At 58.4% G+C, this 20,727-nt stretch overlaps 1 protein-coding gene across 2 annotated transcripts; it reads left to right on the top strand.

Moving 5' to 3' along the window:
- Window positions 1–291: 291 nt before the first annotated feature.
- On the top strand, window positions 292–20,034 carry SCARF2 (scavenger receptor class F member 2). 2 transcript variants are annotated; one of them, XM_077787103.1, is made up of 12 exons: window positions 650–698; window positions 5,804–5,862; window positions 6,709–6,751; window positions 7,241–7,342; window positions 7,959–8,478; window positions 8,576–8,794; window positions 9,178–9,306; window positions 11,643–11,746; window positions 11,820–11,937; window positions 13,344–13,465; window positions 17,593–17,745; window positions 18,055–20,034. In XM_077787103.1, the coding sequence occupies exons 5-12, from the start codon at window positions 7,997–7,999 to the stop codon at window positions 19,251–19,253; spliced, it is 2,526 nt and encodes an 841-aa protein (XP_077643229.1). In that variant the 5' UTR covers window positions 650–698; window positions 5,804–5,862; window positions 6,709–6,751; window positions 7,241–7,342; window positions 7,959–7,996; the 3' UTR covers window positions 19,254–20,034. The 2 variants fall into 2 exon arrangements, with proteins under 2 accessions (XP_021392454.2, XP_077643229.1); XM_021536779.3 differs by lacking the exon at window positions 6,709–6,751 and having other exon boundaries at window positions 292–698.
- Window positions 20,035–20,727: the final 693 nt, after the last annotated feature.

Raw genomic sequence — 20,727 nt, 5'->3', positions numbered from 1 at the left:
GCCGGGATAGCCAGAACCCGGGGACCATCAGACTGCTGGGGACTCCCGGGGCTCTGAGGCTTCCAAACCGCCGTGCCAGCCGATCCCCGGTGCTATCGGTGCGCGGTTCCAGTGGCTCCACACCCCGAGCAACGGGACTCCCAGGACTCCCGGGAGCTGACGGACCCCCGGGCTGCGCCGGCAGCCAGCACTCCGCATCCTCCCCTTCCCCCTCGGGGACCCTCCCCGATTTCGGCGGCGCTGCCCATCCGGTGGAGCCTCTCGGGACCGTCGGGGCGGCGCTGCCCGGGGCCGGGGCGGCGGCGGCGGCGGCCCCCGGAGCCTGGCCCGCCGTCAGGGGAACCAATGCGGAATTTCCTGGCTGGCGGCGGAGCCCCTCCCGCCGCTGCAGAGAGGGGCGCGGGGGAGGCGGCGGCGGAGCGATCGCGGCGCGGCTTCCGCCCGCCGAGCGGCAGCGGAGCCCGGCGGGGGCCGGCGCGGGCGGGGAGCGGCGGAGCCGGGGCGGGGGCCCCGGGCGGGCCGTGCCGGGGCCGGCCGGGCCCCGTCGCTCCGCCGCTGATGGCGGCCCGCGGAGTGCGGCCGCCCCGCCGCGCCCGGGCCGGGGCCGCGCTGCTGCCGCTGCTGCTGCTGTCGGTGCTGAGCCGCGGAGCCGCCCAGGAGCTGAGCCCCCGCGGCAGGAACGTCTGCAGGGCCGGCGGGTAGGAGCGGGGGCGGGCAGGTGTGCGGGGCGGGACGAGACCCCCGGCGCCGCGCCGGGCCGCGGGCCGGGCCGGGCTCGCCGGGCCATCCCCCATCCCGGGCGGCCGCGGCGCTGGGCGCCTTCCAAGACAAAGTCCGTGCTGTGCGCGGCCGAGGCGGGGGGAGCCGGCGGCGGGGAGAGCCTGAGGAGCTGAGCCGAGCGGGGCAGGGACGCGGAGGCTGGTCCTGATCCCCGGCGGGCTCTGGGGAACCGGTCTTGGATGCCTCCGGAGCCAGTCCTGCATGCCCGGGGCCGGTTCTCTTGTAGGGAGCTGGGTTTGGGTGTCTCTGGGGATGGAATCCTGAAAGGGACGGAGTGTAATCCTCCATCCCTGGGGCAGGATCTGCGCTGGGGAGCCTGTCCGGGCTGTCTCCGGGGATCGAGTTGCCCTGCTGACCCTGGGCTGCTGGGATACAGGATGCTCTGGCTATCGTGCTGAGGATTGTGGAGTTGGCAGCCCCAGGACCTTCGTGCTTGGCTTCAGAAAGTGGGTGCTGGCACTGCCTAGCTGTCCTGGAGATCATATCCTGCCTACCTAGCCGGGTGCAGGGTCTCAGGAGGTGGCACTGACTCCTCCCGGCTCCCAGTGTTCTCCGTGTCCCACAGGTCCCTTTGCAAGCATCACCTCGGCCGAGCTTCTCTGCAGCGCTCAGGCTCGGTCCGCCCAGGCTCCTGGGCCAGGCTGGCCCCGGCAAGAGGGGAGAGAGCCCACAGCCGCTGGATCCCCTGCGCTTGATGGGGGGGCAGGCCATAAATGCACCTTTACATCTCGCCTGTGAGGTTAGACGAGTCCACAAGGAAAACATGTGCTTCGAGCGAGAGGGGCCGCATAATGGCTCCATTCAGCAGGGCCACAGGGCGCTGGTGCCCCCTCCTCAAATTACAGGCGGAGTTTCCTAAGGAGGCATTTCATGAGCCAGAGCGGCCGCAGCTCCCACCGGAGCTGTTCCCTGACAGCCGGGAGCCGTCCCTCCTCGGCTGCCCGTCACCCGCACAGCAAAGCTGCCACCTCACCGTGCGGTGGCAGAGGGAACTTGAGTAGTGTCCCCAGCCTATTCCTTGAGTGCTGCCCCTCGTGCTGGGGATGGGGTGTCTGCCTTCTTCCCCTCATCCCCACTGGATGAAGGTGGGGGATGTCCACAGGGCTCGGACTCCCTCGCTGTGCCACCCGTGGGTGCCATGGGCTGTGCAAGAGGCATTGGCTGTTGAGTGGGTTGGTTGTGTCCATCCTCTGGCAGGACTGGTGCCTCAGGACAGCCTAGGAGCTGGGGATGGTGGGGCAGGGACAGTCCCTAGGAAGCTCAGATGATGTTTGCATCATTTTCTATCCCTCACCCTTCTGCAAACCCTTCTTCCCTCTCCACCCACTCACCTGGCATCCACCCCCATCACTGCTGTGTACAATGGACATGGAGGACACCCCATATGTTACCATCCAAACCCACCCCAGCGGCCCCAAGGCCCTGGTGCTGCAGATCCTGGGGCCGGGGGCAGTGGGACTGGAGGTGGCCTTGGAAGGAGGTCCCTATGTCCTCCACCCAAGGCTGTTGGAGCTTGCTGGACCCTTACCTCTGCAAAGCCCATCCAGACATCCTGTGGAGATGCCACCATAGGTTTCAGAGGATCCAGGATTGTGTGACTTCTTAAGACCTGGCTCCCAAGTCGAGATTCGAGGAATAATTTAGGGCAGAAGAAAAGGGCACATCTGGGGCTCTTTGTGGTTTGTGTTCTAAATTCAACTTGTCCTTAAATTTGAAGTTCTTTTATATCTGGTTTCCCACTGGTATAATCAAAGGTGCCAGTGGTGACAACCTGGGCACTGCTTTGACTCTGTCCTGCTCTTTTGCTAACACTCTCTTTTCCAGTCTCTGGTCTTCAATTTTATTTCTCTGCCAAAAGGGTTTCTATTTATGCCCATGATCCTATTCCTGCCTGCCCTGGGGATATCTGTGTCTGTCTGCACCCTGAGGCTGGGGTCAGGGAGCTGCAGCTGGCATCAGCTGAGGAGTGCCAGTGCCTGGGACCCAGGTGTCCCAGGAACACTGTGCCAGCTGGGTGGCACCAAGTGATGGGTGACACAGAGGAAGATTAGCACTGGGGTTATGCTTGGAAGGAGCAGCACTGAGACAGGGGAGGGTGTCAATGCTTCTCTGAGCACCAGGAGTATGCTGGGTGTCCACAGGGCTCCTTTGCAGCTCCATCCACTGGGCTGAGCTGGGTGGTCTTACATGGTAGCACATGCAGCAGCTCACAGCTGAGCCCCAGAGTCTTATTCCTGCTTCCACGGGTATGAGCTTGCTCCTTATTGTTCAGGGCTGGCTGTGCTGGTCTGACTGAGGAGCCATCCCTCCTGCCTCAGAGACCTCTCTGTAGCCATTGGCAAAGTGATTTCCAGGAGCAGCATAGGATACTAATCCACAAGAAAAATATTCTACCTCTGTGAGAAGCCTGGGATCATTAGCCAAGATCCCAGTGGTGCTCAGCATGAGCAGGACGTGGCTGTGGGTCAGCAGCAAGGCTAGCATGGAGGACTTGTCCCTGCAGGTGACAGCTCCAGCTCTGCACACAGCCCACTCCTTTTCCTTCACATCAGCTGAGGTCTCAAGCCCTGGCCACAGCTCAGAGGCACCTTTTCATTGGTTTTTTTTTTGGGTTTTTTTTTTTTTTTTCCCCACCATTTATAGTGCTTTGAAGGAAAGAAAGTATTTGCAGAGTGGATGTTTGCAGTGCCATGTCCATGTGGGTCAGGAGCGAGCTTTTAAATAAATCTCTAAGTTATCCTTTTCCAGTGGTCAGGGGATACATGGAGCAAGCCCTTTGTCAAGGAGCTGAGGCCATGAAGCCCCTTTTAGTCCCCGACCCTGATGAGTGTTGGTGACCTGCAGCCAGCACTGACCCTCTGTGGGCTGGCTGTGCTGGGACCAATCCGTGTACCCCACTGGGAGCAGTGGTTTTCCAGTGTTACATCCTGGCTACCTCTCCTTGCCACAGGACCAAGTTTATTTGTTGTCAAAGCTGCTGATAAATGAGATGGGTACTGAGCAGGGTGTGGGAGGCCATTAGCAGGCACCAGGAGGGAGAGATTAGCTATCAGGGAATAGATAAACTAAATCCTGTGGGGTGGTGGGCTGGCTCCCAGTTGGGCTGGTTGTGGTGCCGCTCACCTCCTCCAGCTCATGGCAGTTTTTCCCTCCTGCCACCATGTCCCAGTAACTTCCAGCTCCCCACCATCAGCTCATCACAATGGATACTTTTTGGCACATTTCCTGTGATGCCCGTTTTTGTGGCCAGGCTGGGCTGTTGGAGGCAGGTGTCCCAGGTAGAAGGGTTTCCTCTTACAAACCTGGGATGGTTTCATTCTGAAAGCCACCAAATCGAATTTCTAAAGGCTGGACTGGTGAAAGCAACCCCAGGTGCAACAGTGAGGCTTTGGTCATGCCATGGGAGGGCAAGAACACCATGGACCCTTCTCCACCTCTGCCTGAGTATCCTAGCACAGCTAGCAAAGCTTTTTGGGGGCACAGCCTGAGCCTCTTGCAAAGAAGGACCTTGTCTCCAGCCTGCCCAATTGTTGGGTGGATTTGGTGGTCGGCCCCCCTTTGCCATTAAGCCCCCTCTGGAGGAGCAGAGCCCCCCATTGAGCCCTGGGGTCCCTGTGGGGGGTGTTTGTGCCGCTGCCATCGCAGCATCTTGGGGCTGCTTCCACAGGCTGCAGAGATGGAGCTATTTTGGGCTCTGGCTGCAAGGCATTTTTTCCAGGCCTTGAATAATTTTTGTGGTTCTTTTCTGCCTCCTTTCCAACTTCTCACTGCTGGCCACGACAGGGGGGCCACGGCGCTCCTGGCTGGGCCGGGGGTGCTGCCCTGCGGGCCGGGGGCAGCTGTGGCCCCAGGAGCCCGCTCTGGCCCAGGCGCCGCTGGCAGCTCCCGCCCTGATGGATGAGGCGGTCTGGCAGCCAGACGTGGTCCTGTGACTGCTCTGGGTTTCAAGCGAATACTTCCTCGCTGTCTCCTCCTCTTCTGCATTTGTTACATATAAAGAGGAAAAGGGAAAAAAAAAAAAAAAGAAAAAGCCAGATGCATTCCAGGCTGCACCGCCAGACCAGCCCGGGAGAAGTTTTCCTTGACTGCAGCATCTGCCTGGGCTGTCTGTGGCCCTCCAGCATTGCTCCCTCGCCTGTGGGACCAGGTGGTGTGGGTCACCCCAGGGAGGAGTGGGTGGCTCCAGGGATGAGCAGGGATTTCTGTGGGGTCATGGGGAATGTACTCCCCACCCCTAATTTCAGCATCATGAGCCCCCAAACATTTGCCTGGGGGGGTGTTCTTTGACAAAGTCTGGATGGGATGTCCCCACGTGTCACTTCCCAGCAGAGAGCTGAGCACCCCTGGCTGAGCCTCTGAGTAGGTCTGAGCCCCCATCCTGATCAAGCTTGTGCCAAAAATGTCCTGTCTGATGATCCTGTGCCTGGTAGTCCCTGGAGGTGGTGGCTCTCCAGGACTCTCAAGACCTCAGGGACACATTCCAGCTGCCTGCAGTTGGCCTCCTCCTGCTTCTACGTATGGGCATTCCCGGGGAGCTGGCTGTGTTCCAGCTATTCCAGCCAGGTGCTTCCAACCTGCCTTTGGGGCTCCACCCCAGACCACAAAGCACTAAGCCTGCAATTCAAACTATGTTTTCCCCTGGGACATTTAGAACCTTCCCTTTTTTCCCAGCTTTTTTTTTTTTTTTTTTTTTGGGGTGGGGCAGGGCTGCAGTCCTTTGCATTTTTTTTTATTGTGGAGGTTATGAACATGACTTTTGCTTTTTCATCACTCCTTATTGATAGGAAAAAACTGGTTCTGTTCTTACTCACCTTAATGGCTGGTGGGGCATCCATGGGATCCTCCAGCAGATCCATGAACTCTCTGTGTGCTGGGGGAGGAGCTAAGAGCTCTCCTTCCCCTTTGGAAATCCCCAGCAGGACCTCTCACCACCATGGCTTCAGTGCTCCTGGTGGGTTTTTGGGAAGTTCCAGGACTATCTGAGGGTTGTAACTATTTGTGATGCTTCTTTTTATTCCTGCAGCTCCTCAGTTCTCGTGTGCTGCCTGGGATGGAGGCAACAAGGGAGCGAGTGTTTAATAGGTAAACACCAGCATTTTGCTTCATTGGGCTATGCCCATCCTTCACTGAGCCTCACCACCACTCTCAGGGGCCACCCAAATGTGTCCTGTGGCTGGGAGGCCCTGTCCTGGGGACCTGCCTCGCTGCAGTGGCCCAGGCCAGCACCATGTGGATGGAATGGGTGCTCAGCCCCAGGGTCAGGGCTCACAGAGACCAGCCAGTTCTGGGTCTGAGGACTTGGGGATGCTGCTCAGGGTCCTAAGGGACGGGGAAGTGTCCCCGAGGGTGAAGGTGCAGCTGCAGGGATGGGACTGAGATTCCCCACAGATGCTGCAGCCACGTGGGAACCCGGGCTAGAGCCAAAGCTGCCCAGACCAGGCACGTGGTCTCTCGTGGCCTCACTGGGAAGAGGCTGCCGAGGCTGCCAAAGACTGCTGCGCTTGGACTGGGACTGTAAAAGGTGTCATAGCTCTTTACTGGGGGCCACAGTGAGCCCAGCATGGATGCTCAGCATGAAACCCTGGGAGCACTGTCCCTGCATTGCCACCACAGTGAAGACAGCTGCTTTGGGCTCCCCCAGTCTCAGCTGGCCACAGGGCTCCTCACACCCCAGGAGAATTGGAGGTGGCACTTTGCAGTTGGGACCAAAGCCCACATAACCAACTAACCCACTGTGCATGAGCCCTGTAACCACTCGCTGCATGTGCTGGCAACGGGACGGGGCCTCTTTGGAAGGGAGAAGGACAGGATCTGGCAGGACAATGGGGGGAGGATGGTCCCACAGCAAGCTGTTCCCATCCCCTGCCTCCAAACCTGCTCTAACCTTTAGACTCACTGCTCCTAACCTGTGTAATCTGTCTATTTTAGGGGTTTCTATAATATCCATCAACATAGGTCTAACAACTCCCAGGTAAGGTGGCTGGGATGGGTGGTTGTCTCTCCCTGTCCCAGTGCCTAAGAAAGCTTGTCCAGGGTGGTGTGGGATCTGTAAGTGCTGCCTGGATCACATCCTGTGCTTGCCTGGCTCCAGGTGTCAGTGTCAGCATGAGGTCCCCTCAGCAGGAGAGGGGCTGGTGGCCACATGGGAGAGGCAGTGCCCACAACCCCTCTACTCCATGTCCCCTTCTCCCCTCTAGCAATGCGGAGGTGAGCAGGGACAGCACCACTGGGTACAGCCTCTGGCAGGAACATGGTTTGGCTGGGTGGCAGGAGGCTGGTGGAATTTTTCTGGAAAGGGGCCCATCCAGCCCAGGTGTCTGCTTGTCAGGATGGTCACAGTGCCACAGCTCAGCAGCACTCAGAGGGTCACTGCACAGCCCTTTTTCTGCTCTGGGGGGGCCTGGGGGGCTTTAGGGAGCTAGCACTGGTACTCATGCCTGCTGTCTGTCCATCTGTCCAGCTGTGTGCGAGGGGAACTTCACCTGTAAGGAGAACGAGGTTTGTGTCAGGCCCGGCGAGTGCCGCTGCCGCCACGGCTACTTCGGTGCCAACTGCGACACCAGTGAGTACTGGCGGGGCCTCTGTGTCCTCAGGGGGCACAGGGGTGCACCCGGCTCATCCTAGGGTGGCTTTCTAGAGCAGATCATTAGGGATGCAACTGTGAATGCTCTAGCTTTGCCCTTGCCTGTCCCCTGCCTCTGTTTCCCAGGGCATTGTCCCCTTGCCAGGGTCTCCTCTTAGATACAGTGCACTGGGGAGGGGAGGGGAAGGGAGGGGAGGGGAAGGAGGGGAGGGGAGGGGAGGGGAGGGGAGGGGAGGGGAGGGGAGGGGAGGGGAGAGGAGAGGAGAGGAGAGGAGAGGAGAGGAGAGGAGAGGAGAGGAGAGGAGAGGAGAGGAGAGGAGAGGAGAGGAGAGGAGAGGAGAGGAGAGGAGAGGAGAGGAGAGGAGAGGAGAGGAGAGGAGAGGAGAGGAGAGGAGAGGAGAGGAGAGGAGAGGAGAGGAGAGGAGAGGAGAGGAGAGGAGAGGAGAGGAGAGGAGAGGAGAGGAGAGGAGAGGAGAGGAGAGGAGAGGAGAGGAGAGGAGAGGAGAGGGGTGCTGTTGAGACTGGGGGTCTCCATTGGTGTCTGGCGTGGGCTTGTCCCTTTGGGCAGTGGTGAGGTTGATGGCTCTCCCCACAGAGTGTCCCCGGCAGTTCTGGGGTCCTGACTGCAAGGAAATGTGCACCTGCCATCCCAATGGGCAGTGTGAGGATGTGACGGGCCAGTGCACCTGCAACCTCAACCGCTGGGGCCCCAAGTGCGAGAACATCTGCCTCTGCAAGCACGGCAAGTGCGACCAGAAAACAGGCAAATGCACCTGCGAGCCCAACTGGTGGGGTCCACAGTGCTCCAGCTCCTGCTACTGCAGCCACAACTCCCAGTGTGACCAGCAGACAGGCAACTGCCTGTGCCAGCCCGGCTGGTGGGGCCGTGGCTGCAACAACCAGTGCTCCTGCAACAACTCTCCCTGCGAGCAGTTCACGGGGCGCTGCCAGTGCCGGGAGAGGACCTTCGGGCCCCGCTGCGACCGCTACTGCCAGTGCTACAAGGGCAAGTGCAACCAGGTGGACGGGACCTGCACATGCGAGCCGGGCTACCGGGGCAAGTACTGCCGTGAGCCGTGCCCAGCTGGCTTCTATGGCCAGGGCTGCAGGAGGCGGTGAGTGGCCATCCCTGCTGGGTCTGATCCAGCACCGGTGGGAGGTGGCAGCAGGAGGATTCGGGCTGTGCTGGGTGATGGGGTCCCCTTGTTGCAGGTGTGGGCAGTGCAAGAGCCTGCAGCCATGCACCGTGGCCGATGGGCGCTGCCTGACATGTGAGGCGGGCTGGAACGGCACCAAGTGTGACCAGCCCTGCTCGCCCGGCTTCTACGGAGAGGGCTGCGAGAAGCTCTGTCCCCCCTGCAAGGATGGCCACACCTGCAATCACATCAATGGCAAATGCTCCCACTGCAACCCGGGGTGGATTGGAGACCGGTGAGTGAGGCTGGGTGCAGCACTGGGTTCTGGGAGAGCAGCGCCCAGCTTCCCTGATTCTCCCAGGGAACAGGGTCACTGAAGGGTTTTGCAGCCCTGGAACTGATCCTGGGTACAAGAGTTTGCAGAGGAGCACCCCAGCTTGAGAGCTGAGCCCCACTGCAAGCATCCAGGGTTCAAGGGGCATAGGGCAGGGGTCTCACAGACTCCCTCTGGTTCCATGGCTGTGTCAGTGGGCTCAGCCCATCCCTGTACTCCCCTCCTGGCTTCAGAAACCACAAGGCACCAAGGTGATATTCAGCACCGTCTCCGTGCATGTGGAGGGATGCTGGAGGTCGCCAAGTGCCATGGGTGCTCCAGCCACTTGCCCTCATCCCTCCCAGGTGTGAAACCAAGTGCCGGAACGGAACATATGGGGAGAACTGCGCCTTCGTCTGCAACGACTGCGTCAATGGCCAGTGCCACTTCGAGACTGGGCAGTGCCTCTGCCACCCTGGCTCCCATGGCACATAGTAAGTGAGGCACTGGTGAGCATGCCTGGGGGCACCTCATGGCTACAGGTGATGCTCAGGCACCTCCTGCCCCCTTGTGTCCTATGCTGTTGCCATCTGAGAGGTTTCCTGCAGTGGAAGCACTCATGGGTGATAGTTCGGATGATTTGGTGAGCAGAGGGGGAAGGATAAGCTCACAGAGCAGCAAAGGGTGTTGTGCTTTAGAAAAGGCCTGTTTGGGAATAACAAATCAACAAAAAGTGGTGGTTTGGTGGGGTTTTTTAAGTCCAGGGTGGATTTTCTATCCAAAACCAGAGAGAAAACCACATCACAGAATAACAAGCCTCACAGGCATGGCATCCTTGGGGGGCTCCCGCTCAAAGCTCTGCTTCTGGCTAGGGTCTTCCCCAGGCCTCCTCCTTCCCCCACTCCAGGGACACAAGGGTCATCGAGGGTCTGCTCACATCCCTAGGTAGTTTTTCCCAGCGTGGGACTGAAATGTTGTTTGAAAATATGAGGAAAGCATTTTCCACCCAGCTGGGACGGGCAGACAGCCACCCCAGGTCTTGCTGTGTGGTACTCGGGTTTTCTGAGCAATTAACAGAGGGTGACAGCAAGGATAGGGATTTAGAACTAGCAGCTTGCCCATGCTGGCTTTTCACTCAGGGCATAAAAACAGGGACCATTTGCATTTTGGGAGGTGGAATTGTGGGGCTTTGCCAACCACTTGTGGTGCTGGAACAGTTGCTGAACACTGGCACCAGCCTGGGCATCATGGCCACCTCTGCCTCTCACCTAGGCAGAGGTGAGAGGGTCTGAATGCTCCTCGGGGGGGTATGGTGATGCTTTTGGGACAGTGCCAGAGGGCAGAGTGTGGATTAACCTGTTCTGAGACCCTGGCACAGCATTGGGAAGGTGGGGATGTGGGATGCTCAGGATACAGCTTTGGTGCTGTAACCTTGAGCTGAGCTGTGCCAGGTGGTACAGTCAGGCAGGCTCGGGAATGTTCTGGGTGCTCAGGCAAATCCCTGTGACTATATCCAAACCAATGTTTTTGTCAGCAGGGTACAGTTTTGCTAAAAAGGGGATTACTGCAATGAAAGCACAAGCAACGTCTTTGCCATAAAGCATATCCTCTCAGCTCTGTGTCAGGAGGAGACTAAAGGAGCAGCTTCCAAAATATTTATGGGTGCACAAAGTGCTTTATCTTCTCTGTCTTTCCCAGAAGTGTCAGGACTCTCCTGGGAAAAATCACCCTCCTTTCCTCTTCCAAAATCTCAGCCTGGGGCAGAACTGTGGGGCCAAGTGGTGGAGTGAGAGTTTTGGCCGTGCTAGGGGACTATCCCTGCTCCTGTTCTGCTTCTTTAGCTGCCCTGGTGCAGCACAGCAGACGCAGAAGCTCAGCACCCATCCTGGCAGCCACACGATGGGCACATGACAGGCACACAGCAGGCACAAGGCTTGGCCAAGGTGGCACTTTGCAAGTTGTTAGAGTGTGAAATGGGCTGAGCCACCTCGGGGCACAGTGCCCAGGGCTGGGGACAGCTGTGTCCCCAGGGGAGTGGGTTTGGTCTGGGGCCCACTGGCTCCTTCCAGCTGCAGCTGGCTCCTTCCAGCTGGGATGCAGCTGGCAGAGGGTTTGGTGCCCAGCAACACTGCCAACATCTCCCAGCTCCAGCTGGGTCCTGCTCTGCAATGCCTGGCCCATGGCTGGGGAGGCAGGTTGGGATGGATCCACTATGCTCAAGCCCTCGAGACTTGTGGATTGGTGCCCATTTATGTGTGTCCCCATCATCTCTGTGACACCATCAGAAAGTCATTTTACCAGCAGTGGAGATTTGGCACCAGGCATAGCCAAACTGGAAGGGTCTTAGGCTGCTCTGTTGTTTTTCCTTCTTGGAGGCAAAAAACAAAAGTCAGTCTGGGCACTTTCCCAGCTTGTGGCCACTGTGGCTCAGCTGGCTTGGTAGGGGGTGGGGCTTGGGGTGCCACAGCCACATCACCACTGAGCTGAGCTGGAATCCCTGTGTGTGACATCAGGGTATCTTTAGATGTGACTGCTGGGTTAATGACCGTTCCTAATTACTGTGTCTAATGGTGAAGTGACATGCAGTAAGGGTGTCTGAGATCCAGCTGGGCCGAATCCTTCGAGTGGTGGACAAAGTCACTGCGTGGGTGATGGGCTCCTGATCCCTGTGGATTAAGGGTTCCCCCAGGGTGTGGAGGAGCTGTGTCAGAGCAAGCTGGAGGAGTGCTCCCTGCAACATGGAAGGTTTGGGAGAAAGTGGCAGCCGAGTGGGAGCACTGTCGTGCCTGGGGTGGGGGATGCACTACTCTCATCCAGCCCTTCCCTCCAGCTGTAACCTGACTTGCCCCCCTGGACACTTCGGAGCCAACTGTGCCGAGGTCTGCAGCTGCCACGACGGTGCCTGCGACCCCCTGACAGGCGCCTGCCACATGGGTGAGTGCCAGGCACCGGGGCTGGGCTCTGGCACGGGGCTGGTCCCGGGCTGAGCCGCGGGTCTGCCTTGCAGAGGCCAACCAGAGGATGGGGGTGATCGGGGCCGGGGCCCTGCTGGCGCTGCTGCTCATCCTCCTGCTCTCCCTGCTCTGCTGCTGCTGCGTCTGCCGCAAGAAGGACAAAGCCGGCGGGTGAGTGCTGGGGCCAGGAGGGATCTCCCCAGGCTGGGAATGCGGAAGATCAGTGGGTTCTGGGACTGACAGGGGGCATGCAGAGACCATGCTGGGGCAGCGGCTGTGCAGGGAAGCTGAGGCAGAACTGTGCTGCCCGTGTGACGCCATGAGGGTACGAGGCTCTGAGCAGTCCTGCTGCATCATCAGGGCTGATGGAGGTACTCGGGGAGACCCCTTCCAGGGGAGCACCTTCCTGCTCTCCCTGATTTTGTTTCTTTCTTGTGAGCCATAATCTCACAGAGACCTGCCGAGTTCCCTCCAGTCACTAGGGTCTGGAGCTGATCTGCAGAGGGGGCCCTGAAATACAGCAAGGGCTACACGACACAGCCAAAATCCTCAGAACAAATCCCTGGGCAAAGGGATGAGGCCTGGGGGACAGAGGGGATTCTGACTGTCCCACATGGGGATGGATGATCAGAGCTGGGAGGGTGGGTTCCTGCAGCAAGGTCAGGATGCTGACAGCATTTTAGAAGCACCAGGTCAACATCCTACCATGATAATAGGAGTGGGGACAGACACAAAGCATGGGGAAAGGTTTGTGCTGCTCAGCAAGGGATAAGAGGACTGTTGGAGCTCCTCCAGATGTAGAGAAAACCCCCTCGTGCCACCAGCCACTGCACAGGAATTTTCTGGAAGCCTCCCCTTGCAGCCCTGTGAGGTCAATCACAGCCAGGCACAGCTGGCTTGGAAAGCCTGCAGGCTGCAGGTAATAATCCTGCAGATAAAGCACAAACCCATCAGGTGAGGAATGGCCCAGGGAGAGGGGGAATGGCTCCAGACAGTTTCCTCTCTCCCAGGGCGCCCAGACCACAGTGTCCCCAGACTGCTGGGTGACCCATGGAGCTGTCACAGCACAGTCCCTTGCAGGGGGTGGTGGGCATGGCACAGGTTCCCTTGAGTCAACTCACAAAGCCACTCACTCCTGTGGCTGTGGAAAATTGCTTGAAAATGTGGCCCCAGGAGGCTTCAAAACCAGAGAGCAAATAAAGAGAAGCCACATGTTTGGCTTTGGGTTGGGATGATTTTTTTTTTTTTAAAGATTTGGGGTCTTGACCAGGCACTGCGGGTATTTTGGGGCTGTACTGCCAATGGCTGTGGTTGGATCCAACCTTCCCACCATTCCCTGGCACTGCTGTACATCCTGGTGTGGTGCAAGCTGGTTCCTGGGGCTGGCAGCAGCCTCTGTGGGTCCTCAACTCCTTCAGCCTGGGCACACCCCTGCTTTTCATCCACCCCATTATCACTCCAAAGCCCCTTTGCACTGCAGCACCCCTGAGCTGCTGCCTTTCTCTGTTGCCCATGAAGGCTGTCCCCACCACAGGAGGGGAGCAGTGCCTCTGATAGTGCCATTGCATTTTCTGCAGCTCCAGCCAGGACCCAGCAGCAGCCAAGAAGCCTCCAAGACGTTTGTGTGGGCGGTTCAGTCGGATTGGGATGAAGCTCCCACGCATCCCCCTTCGCCGCCAGAAGCTGCCCAAGGTCATGGGTAAGGTGCTGGGGTTTGGGGAAGGTGCAGAGAGCCAGGTTTTACTCCTGTCAGGGCAGTGTGTGTGGCTCAGAGCACCCTTTGCAGCCCCAAAGCAGGGCTGTGAGCATGGCAGGGCAGTGACAGGAGCACACAGATCACTGGGAGCATTTCAATGGTTGGAGCTCAGCCCTTTCTGTCTGCAGCTTCTAGATCTCCCAAGTACATTTTGCTTTGAGAGGATGCAAAGTTTGTACCTTGTTCTGGAGCTCTGCTGAGTAGTTTTGGGTTTATTCTCCTGAGGTTCCCCTGGAGAGGAATGGTCCCTGTCACTCAGCAAGATGCCTTGTTAGTGCTTTTGGTCCTGAAGTAACCCCAGAAGCCAGAGCCAGAGGAAGCCAGAGGACAGATGCCCTCCCTTCTGCCATGTGCAGCAGAGAGGATGGAGGGGCAGAGATTTGGGTGGTGCTTCCCACTCAGACCAGACACAGAACTGGCTTGTAGGGAGCTGCTCATACCTGGCAAAGCCCCTGACCTGGCATTGCCAGGGCTATTTGGGACCTCCTGCATCCAGCAGCTGGGGAATGCTGTCCCTTGTACTCTCTGAGCTCTCCGTGCAACTCTTCCCAGCATGGGGAGCTGGGGATCTGCTGCAACCCCGTTGACTAAACTTTGTGTGAAGGCAGCAATCCCCACTGTGTGCTGGGATGCACTTCACCCCCAGCCCCCTTCCTGAGCCTCACTGGGCATGCCATGCTGGTGGAGCCCCCAGAGCAGCCACATCCTGGCACACGGTGGCTCAGCAGGAGGCTCAGTCCCTCATCCCAGCAGGACACAGAGGGGACCCCCATCCCTGCACACCACGCACTACCTTCAGCATCCAAGCTGGGAGGATTACCCCTCGCCATGTGGGGCACAGCAAAGCCCTACCTGGAGCAGGGTGTGCTGGGGCCCAAGAAACATTCCTGCTGCAAGGATAACAGATCATACAGGCTGTGCTTGTGGAAGGGGCCAGAAAAGGGCTTGGGGAGGACAGAGGGAGCCTGTGTGCAGTGAGGGCAAGGGGGGCTGCCTGCAGGCAGCTGGCAGCAGTCCAGCTGCTCTGTGTACACAGAGCAGCAGTGGCCCCAGGAAAGGCTGAGGGTGCTCAGGATGGTCTCGGGCCCCAGGAGGGCTGGGGCTGTTCCTGGAGTCTGTCACAGAGCTGAGTTGGCATCTCCCCTGGTCAGGGCTTGCCTTATCTGGCAGAGTAGAGCCCGTGTAGGCTCCAGTAGCTCCCAGTCCCACTGACACGTGGCCTGGCAGTGCCTCCAGCCCCCACTGGGTCTCGGGGCCCCAGGGTGACAGTGCCCTGTTGGGGTGCCTATAGTAGCCGCCTTCCTGATGCCCAGTGACCAGGGTGCCACGTCATGACCGCACCTGGTGCTGTGGAAGCTACACCAGGCACTATCCCCCTGCAGAGGCCATTTGCTCCCCATGATGGTCCTGCCCCAGCAGGGGGGCCCAGAGTTGCTGAAGTGACCCATCCCAAGAGTCAAGTCAGTGCTGGAGGTGCTCGAGACCTTGTGGGATGTCACAGTAAAACTGGTGCTGGCTGATGCCTGGGCAGTGGTCACTCTGGATCTGTCCACACTCCTGGCCATGCGCTTGCTGCCACCAGGTTGGGTTTTCTCTTCTGGCCTCAAACACCAGTGAACACAAGCCTACTCGTGGTAGACATTCCCAGGTGCGACTGCAGGTCTTGAAGCCCCACTAAAGCTCATCAGGTGCCTGGAGCCTCAGGTTCCTCCCTCAAAAGCTGCTCCCCAGTCTTGGCACCAGTTCTGGATCCACAGCATCTCCCCAGAGATTGCACCCGAGCTGGCAGCCTGCAGGGCCACACCCTGGGCTCACACCAACAGCCATAAGGCCAGTGTTTGGGTACCCCTGTGTGTGGGATTTGCTCATGTCACCCTAAAGATGCCAGGGCTAACTTGAGCCTGGCACCCCACCGCGTTTCCTCCCCAAGCAGCAAAGCTCAACCAGCCCCAAGGGTGATGCCGATCATGGGGAGCTGGGGATGAGTGGGAGGGGGTGGCCAGGAGGACTCTGAGATCCCTCTCTCATAATTCTTCTGCTGCTCTTTTCTGCCTCATCCCAGTCTTGAGACCAGCTGGCCACTGTGCAGGCAGGGCTGGGGTTGTTATTCTGATGCTGTGGCTCCGGGAGATTTTGGGGAGCAGTGATAGGTAGGGATATGTGGGAAGCATCCACATTTCTCTCAGCCCCAACAGCTGAGAAGAAAAATCCCTGATAACCATCCTGGAGCCCCCAAGCCTCCCAAAGCTTCCAGGTGCACTACATATCCTTATTTTATAATCTGGCTGTGTCCTGGGTCTCACTGGAGACCCAGAGTCGCCTTGTGGCCGTGAGTCCCAGCCACTTGTCCTGCCTCCTCTCAGAAAGCATTTCCCTTCATCCGCTTCCAGACGGCTGCTTTTAATTTTCTCTTTTTGGTTTTTATTACAAGGAAAGCCATGTTGGAGCTGCCGTTTCACCCTCTCTGGGCCATTTGCTCTTTAAATATCTCTGCTTGTTTTTTTTTTTCTCCTTGCTCCAAGAAGCCAAATTATGCAAGGGTGAGTGTGTAGCACTGCTGTCATTTTAACAGCCCTACATGTCTGAAGCCAGATTCCCTAATAAAGGATAAACATTCCAGTGGGCATCCCAATTACACTAAAAATTATTTTATTGCAAATCAGGGATGTGCTGCAAGATTCAAACAGTCCAGGCAGGCAATTGCACCGTGACTGGGATGCAGTTGGGCTGTTCAGTCAAAAGTTAAAAATATGTGACAATACCCACATACAGCTGCGACCCTCTCTGTTCATGGGGTTTTCATAGAATCGCAGAATATCCTGAGCTGGGAGGGACCCACAGGGATCATCAGTGCAGCTCTTGGCCCTGCACAGCCATCCCAACACTCCCACCCTGTGCCTGAGAGCTCTGGCAGCCTTGGGGCCATGCCCATTCCCTGGGGAGCCTGGGCAATGCCCAGCAACCTCTGGGACCATCCTTTTGCAGCTCTTCATCCAAAGCAAGGCTCTGCCCTGCTTTGGAGGCAGCTTGTCACTGTTCCAGGGGACAAAAGCCAGTGGAAGGGGATGGGGACAAGTGCATCTACTGCTGTATGGCTCTCTGGGAGGATTGGTCTCTCCTCCCAGCTGGGTGCTGCCTCAATTCTGTGGCTACCTGAGGAGGCTGCTGAAGCTGTGGGCACCTGGGGAAGCCCCTCAGGATGTGCTGGGACATGAGTTTATGCAGAAAAAAGCCTTAAAAATGATCAAGATAAAAAAAAGAAAAAAAAGGCACTACAGCCTAGACAACTCTTAACTGCTCATCTTTATTTTGTTTTATTAACACCATTTTTCCTCTGGTGGTTTCTCTCTTTGACTTGGTTTCTCTGTGGGTGGCCCCTTGGCAGAGGGGCAGTTCCAGGGCATGGAGAGAGGGATACTCCTACTCAGCTTCAGGAGGGAAGAAGCTGGCAAAGGGATTGAAAAATGGCAGAATAGGGAAAATGTACATCCCCCTGCTGCAGGCTTCCTTTGATCATCCTGCATCCATGTGCAAAAGCACATGGAAAAGGAAATGCAGGCAGTGATGCTGAAGTGGGAATTAGTGGAATTAAAGCCAGCAGCTAATTTTCTCCCAGGAAAGGGACAGTCACAGTGCCAGGACCCTCTTTGACGGGTGGCTGTGCCAGGTTGCACAGATCATAGATGACCACCAAGACACTCCCCAAGTCCTCATGGGACCAAGGGTTTGGGTAGCTTGTCCCTCCACCACATGCACCCCCAATTTGGGCAGCTGGAGCCGGAGATAGATGGAAGCATGATGCTTGAACAGACTCTGCTGCCCACAGCCCAGACATGGGGGATACTGGTCACCACCACTGCTGGTTGATGGCTTTTGTGGCCACTTGACTGAGGGATCTGGTGCGACTGTGCAGCAAGAAGTATCCCCATGCCTTGGATGCTGTCCCTGTCCCTGACACCCAGCAGGAAGCTGGGCAGTGGGAGCTGTGCAGCCTCCCACCCTCCTGGCTGACAGTGGGGAGGGGGAGGTTTGGCAGAATAAGCACTGACGACAGTTCCTCACGCTCACAGTGGCCCACCATGACCTGGAAAACACCCTGAACTGCAGCTTCATCGAGCCACCCTCTGTGGTGGAGCAGCCATCCCCATCCTGGTCATCCCGTGGCTCCTTCTCCTCCTTTGACACCACGGACGAGGGGCCTGTGTACTGTGTCCCCCATGAAGGTGAGCAGGGTGTATCCCCAGGGGACTTCGGGGACAATTCCAGGGGCCTACTCTGTGGAGAGGTGTCACTCTTGCATGGTGGGGACTGTGTAACCGTGGTTCCTGGTGCCCCAGGAAGGAGTGCTTCTTCCAGTCATGCTTCCCATACAGTTTAAGAGCTCCCTCCTCCAGCATTTGCTGCTCCAGGGTTAAGAGCCAGGAGATCTCTGACTGGGAGCCTAACTGGTAGGACACTGTTCTGCAGGAGCATCTCATCCTTCCCCTCCTCAGGCACATCCCACCTGACACTGCTGTGCTCTCTTCCCACAGAGAGCGTGGGTGACAGCAGGGACAGAGGGACAAGCCCCGGGGACAAGCTGGTGGCCCCAGTCAGCGGAGAGGATGCAGGAGAATACACATTCCTGAAGGAGACGGGCTCTGTCAGAGCCTTCCCGACCGACAGCAGTGAGACCCCCCTGCTCAAGTCCTCGGACAGCGAACGCTCCTCCTGCGGCTCGGGGTCGGCCGGTGCCGCGCTCTACGCTAGGGTTGCCCGCCTCTCCAAGCAGTCCAAGGAGGAGGAGGATGCCACTGCAGAGCCCCGCAGCCCCGAGAAGCCGCCATCCCCGGAAAGGACCAAGCCCCGTCCTCCAGACCCGGCCACGAAGCCCAAAGTCTCCTGGATCCACAGCAGGTACAACTCCGGCCAGTCCAACTCGCTGCTGGCACCCAGCCAGTCCCCAGAGCAGGCGGCCGCCCGGTCTGGCAGCCCCGAGCAAGGCCAGGGCTTGGCCAAGAGGAAGAGGAGCCCAAGCGAGACATCAGCCAATGTGCACGGCAGAGCGGAGGAGAAGGGCGGTGCCCGCAGCAAGGAGAAAGCACAGAAGCAACCAAAGGAAACCGGCATCACCGAGGGCAAATCCAGCCTTTGTGGGGAGCCACAGTCACCCTCCAAACCCAAGCAGAGGAGCAAAGCCAACTCGGAGCCAATGGAGACCATCAACGGGGTGGTGCAGAACACCTTCCGAAAGATAGGTGCCTTCCAGCCGGAGCGGCGGGCCGGGGACACCAGGGATGCTCCTTGTAGCCCCGGCACCAGCAAGCCCCGCTCCGAGCCGCTGCATCCCCAGCTGGCCTCCGAGCTGGCTGCCCAACTGAAGGAAAAGACTCAGAGCCTCAACAAGGGGGACGGAGGCATCCGAGCGAACGGGGTCGGTGCCCAGCGAGAGAAGCCCACCCCTCCACAGAAAGCCAAGCGCTCGGCGGCCGCCGGCGGCCAGAAGACCAGCAAACCCTTGCTGTCCACCTCTCCCCATCTGCAAAAACTGATCCCTGCGGCAGCCGAGACGGCAGCCGGGGAGCCCAAGTGGATGGAGAAGCCAAGTGCTGGCAGCTGCCAGGATCAGACTCTCCCCACTGAGCAGACAGCCAAGAAAACCCCCATTAAGAAGCCTCCCAGGAAGAAGAGCCGGGAAGCAAGCCTGGAGCCACCCAGGGCAGCTGCTGTGCCTGCTCAGGCAGTGCAGTGACCAGGAACCAGGCACTGGCCCCGCACTGGCCGCATACCAGGAAGAAGGACATTTGCCAGCACAACCAGCGAACGTGGGAGGCTGGACTGGGCTGGGGGCACTGGAAGAGCCTTGATCCTCCCTTTATCCCCCTCCACCTCACTCATCCCTCTTTCTGCCTTAGTCTACCAGTCCCTTCATCTGTGCCTTCCTCCTGCTCTTTGCCCAGGTCTCAGCTCGCCCTCCCTCTCCACGCAGGGCGGGACTGCAAGGAGCCGGCCCAGCCGCCACCCCGGGGGGGCTCTGTGTGTGGCGAATCACCCCCCCTTTTTTTTTGTAGCAGTATTATCAACCGCATAAGCAGCGCTTGTTGTACTAGACGTGTCCACGGTATATTCTGCAGTAACCGAGCCGCTCGCTTCCTGGGCTCCACTCTGGTCTGTCGGGGTCACGGAGCATGGGACAGGGAGGGAGCTGCTGTTGCTCAGTGCCCTGGGCAGTGCCAGAGATGTGCCCCACAGCCATCGCTGGCAGCAGCTCCCCTTCCCCAGCACCCTCCAGGCACAGCTCTCCACTGCTGGTGCATGCCGCAGTGGGGTCGAGCTGGTTTCGACCGATGCCACCTTACCTCCCCTCCGCCCCAGCGCTGCTCCTGGCCAGGAGGAAGCACTATTTATGGATGGAGGTGGATGCCCTTCAGGTTCCTGCATCCCATCCAATGGAGTTGGAGGGATTAGTTTGGTATGAGAGAGCCTGGCATCTCTGCAGAGCGCTTTCTTAATAAAAATATATTTCTTCCGTAGCTGGGTGCCATCTATCCCTGCCTTCCTGTGGGCAGGCAACATGCCCAGCCTGCTTGAGTGCTACCTGGTCCTGTAGTGGGGTGCAGTGCGGAGATGGATGACCTTGCAGCAGTACAGGCAGGTGGTAACAAGCAGCAGACAGGGTGGAAGGCAGGTCCCCACTAGGGCCACTGCTACATGCTCACCTGGCATCAGAGATGAGCCCTGAGACAAGATGAGGAGCTTCTCTTCCCCCAGTATCCAGCATTGTCCCAGTGGCTTACTGGTCCCATGGTCAGACACTCCTCACTGTAGCCTGGGTCAGACCTTGAGGTTCAAGAGAGCTCTGGCTACGGAGCAAAGAGAGCCCACCCCTGGGTGTTCAGGGTGCTGGGACACAAATGTAGGGGGACATGGGTGTAACCTCCTGCCCAGGGGCTGCTAGCCCTGCCAGCATTTGGGGTCTTCACACAGCCTCAGGTAGGATGCTGCCAGAGGACAACGCTAGGACAAGCCCAGGGGCAGACCAGAAGCTGAGGCTTCTCCCACACAGCTTCTGCCCAAGATTCCTAAGCAGGACTCTCCCTGACATTAGAATTGGGGCTGTCTGCCAGGAGCATTGGTACCCACCACTGAGCTATCCTGAGCTGTTCCCACCATGGGGGTTGATATCCCAGAAGACCACCAGACCAAAGGGTCAACCATAGCAATCT

This window comes from Lonchura striata, chromosome 18, assembly GCF_046129695.1.
Source record: "Lonchura striata isolate bLonStr1 chromosome 18, bLonStr1.mat, whole genome shotgun sequence".
Classification (NCBI taxonomy): domain Eukaryota; kingdom Metazoa; phylum Chordata; class Aves; order Passeriformes; family Estrildidae; genus Lonchura; species Lonchura striata.
The sequence above is the reverse complement of the archived record's forward strand: the minus strand, read 5'-3'. Positions and strand labels throughout refer to the sequence as shown.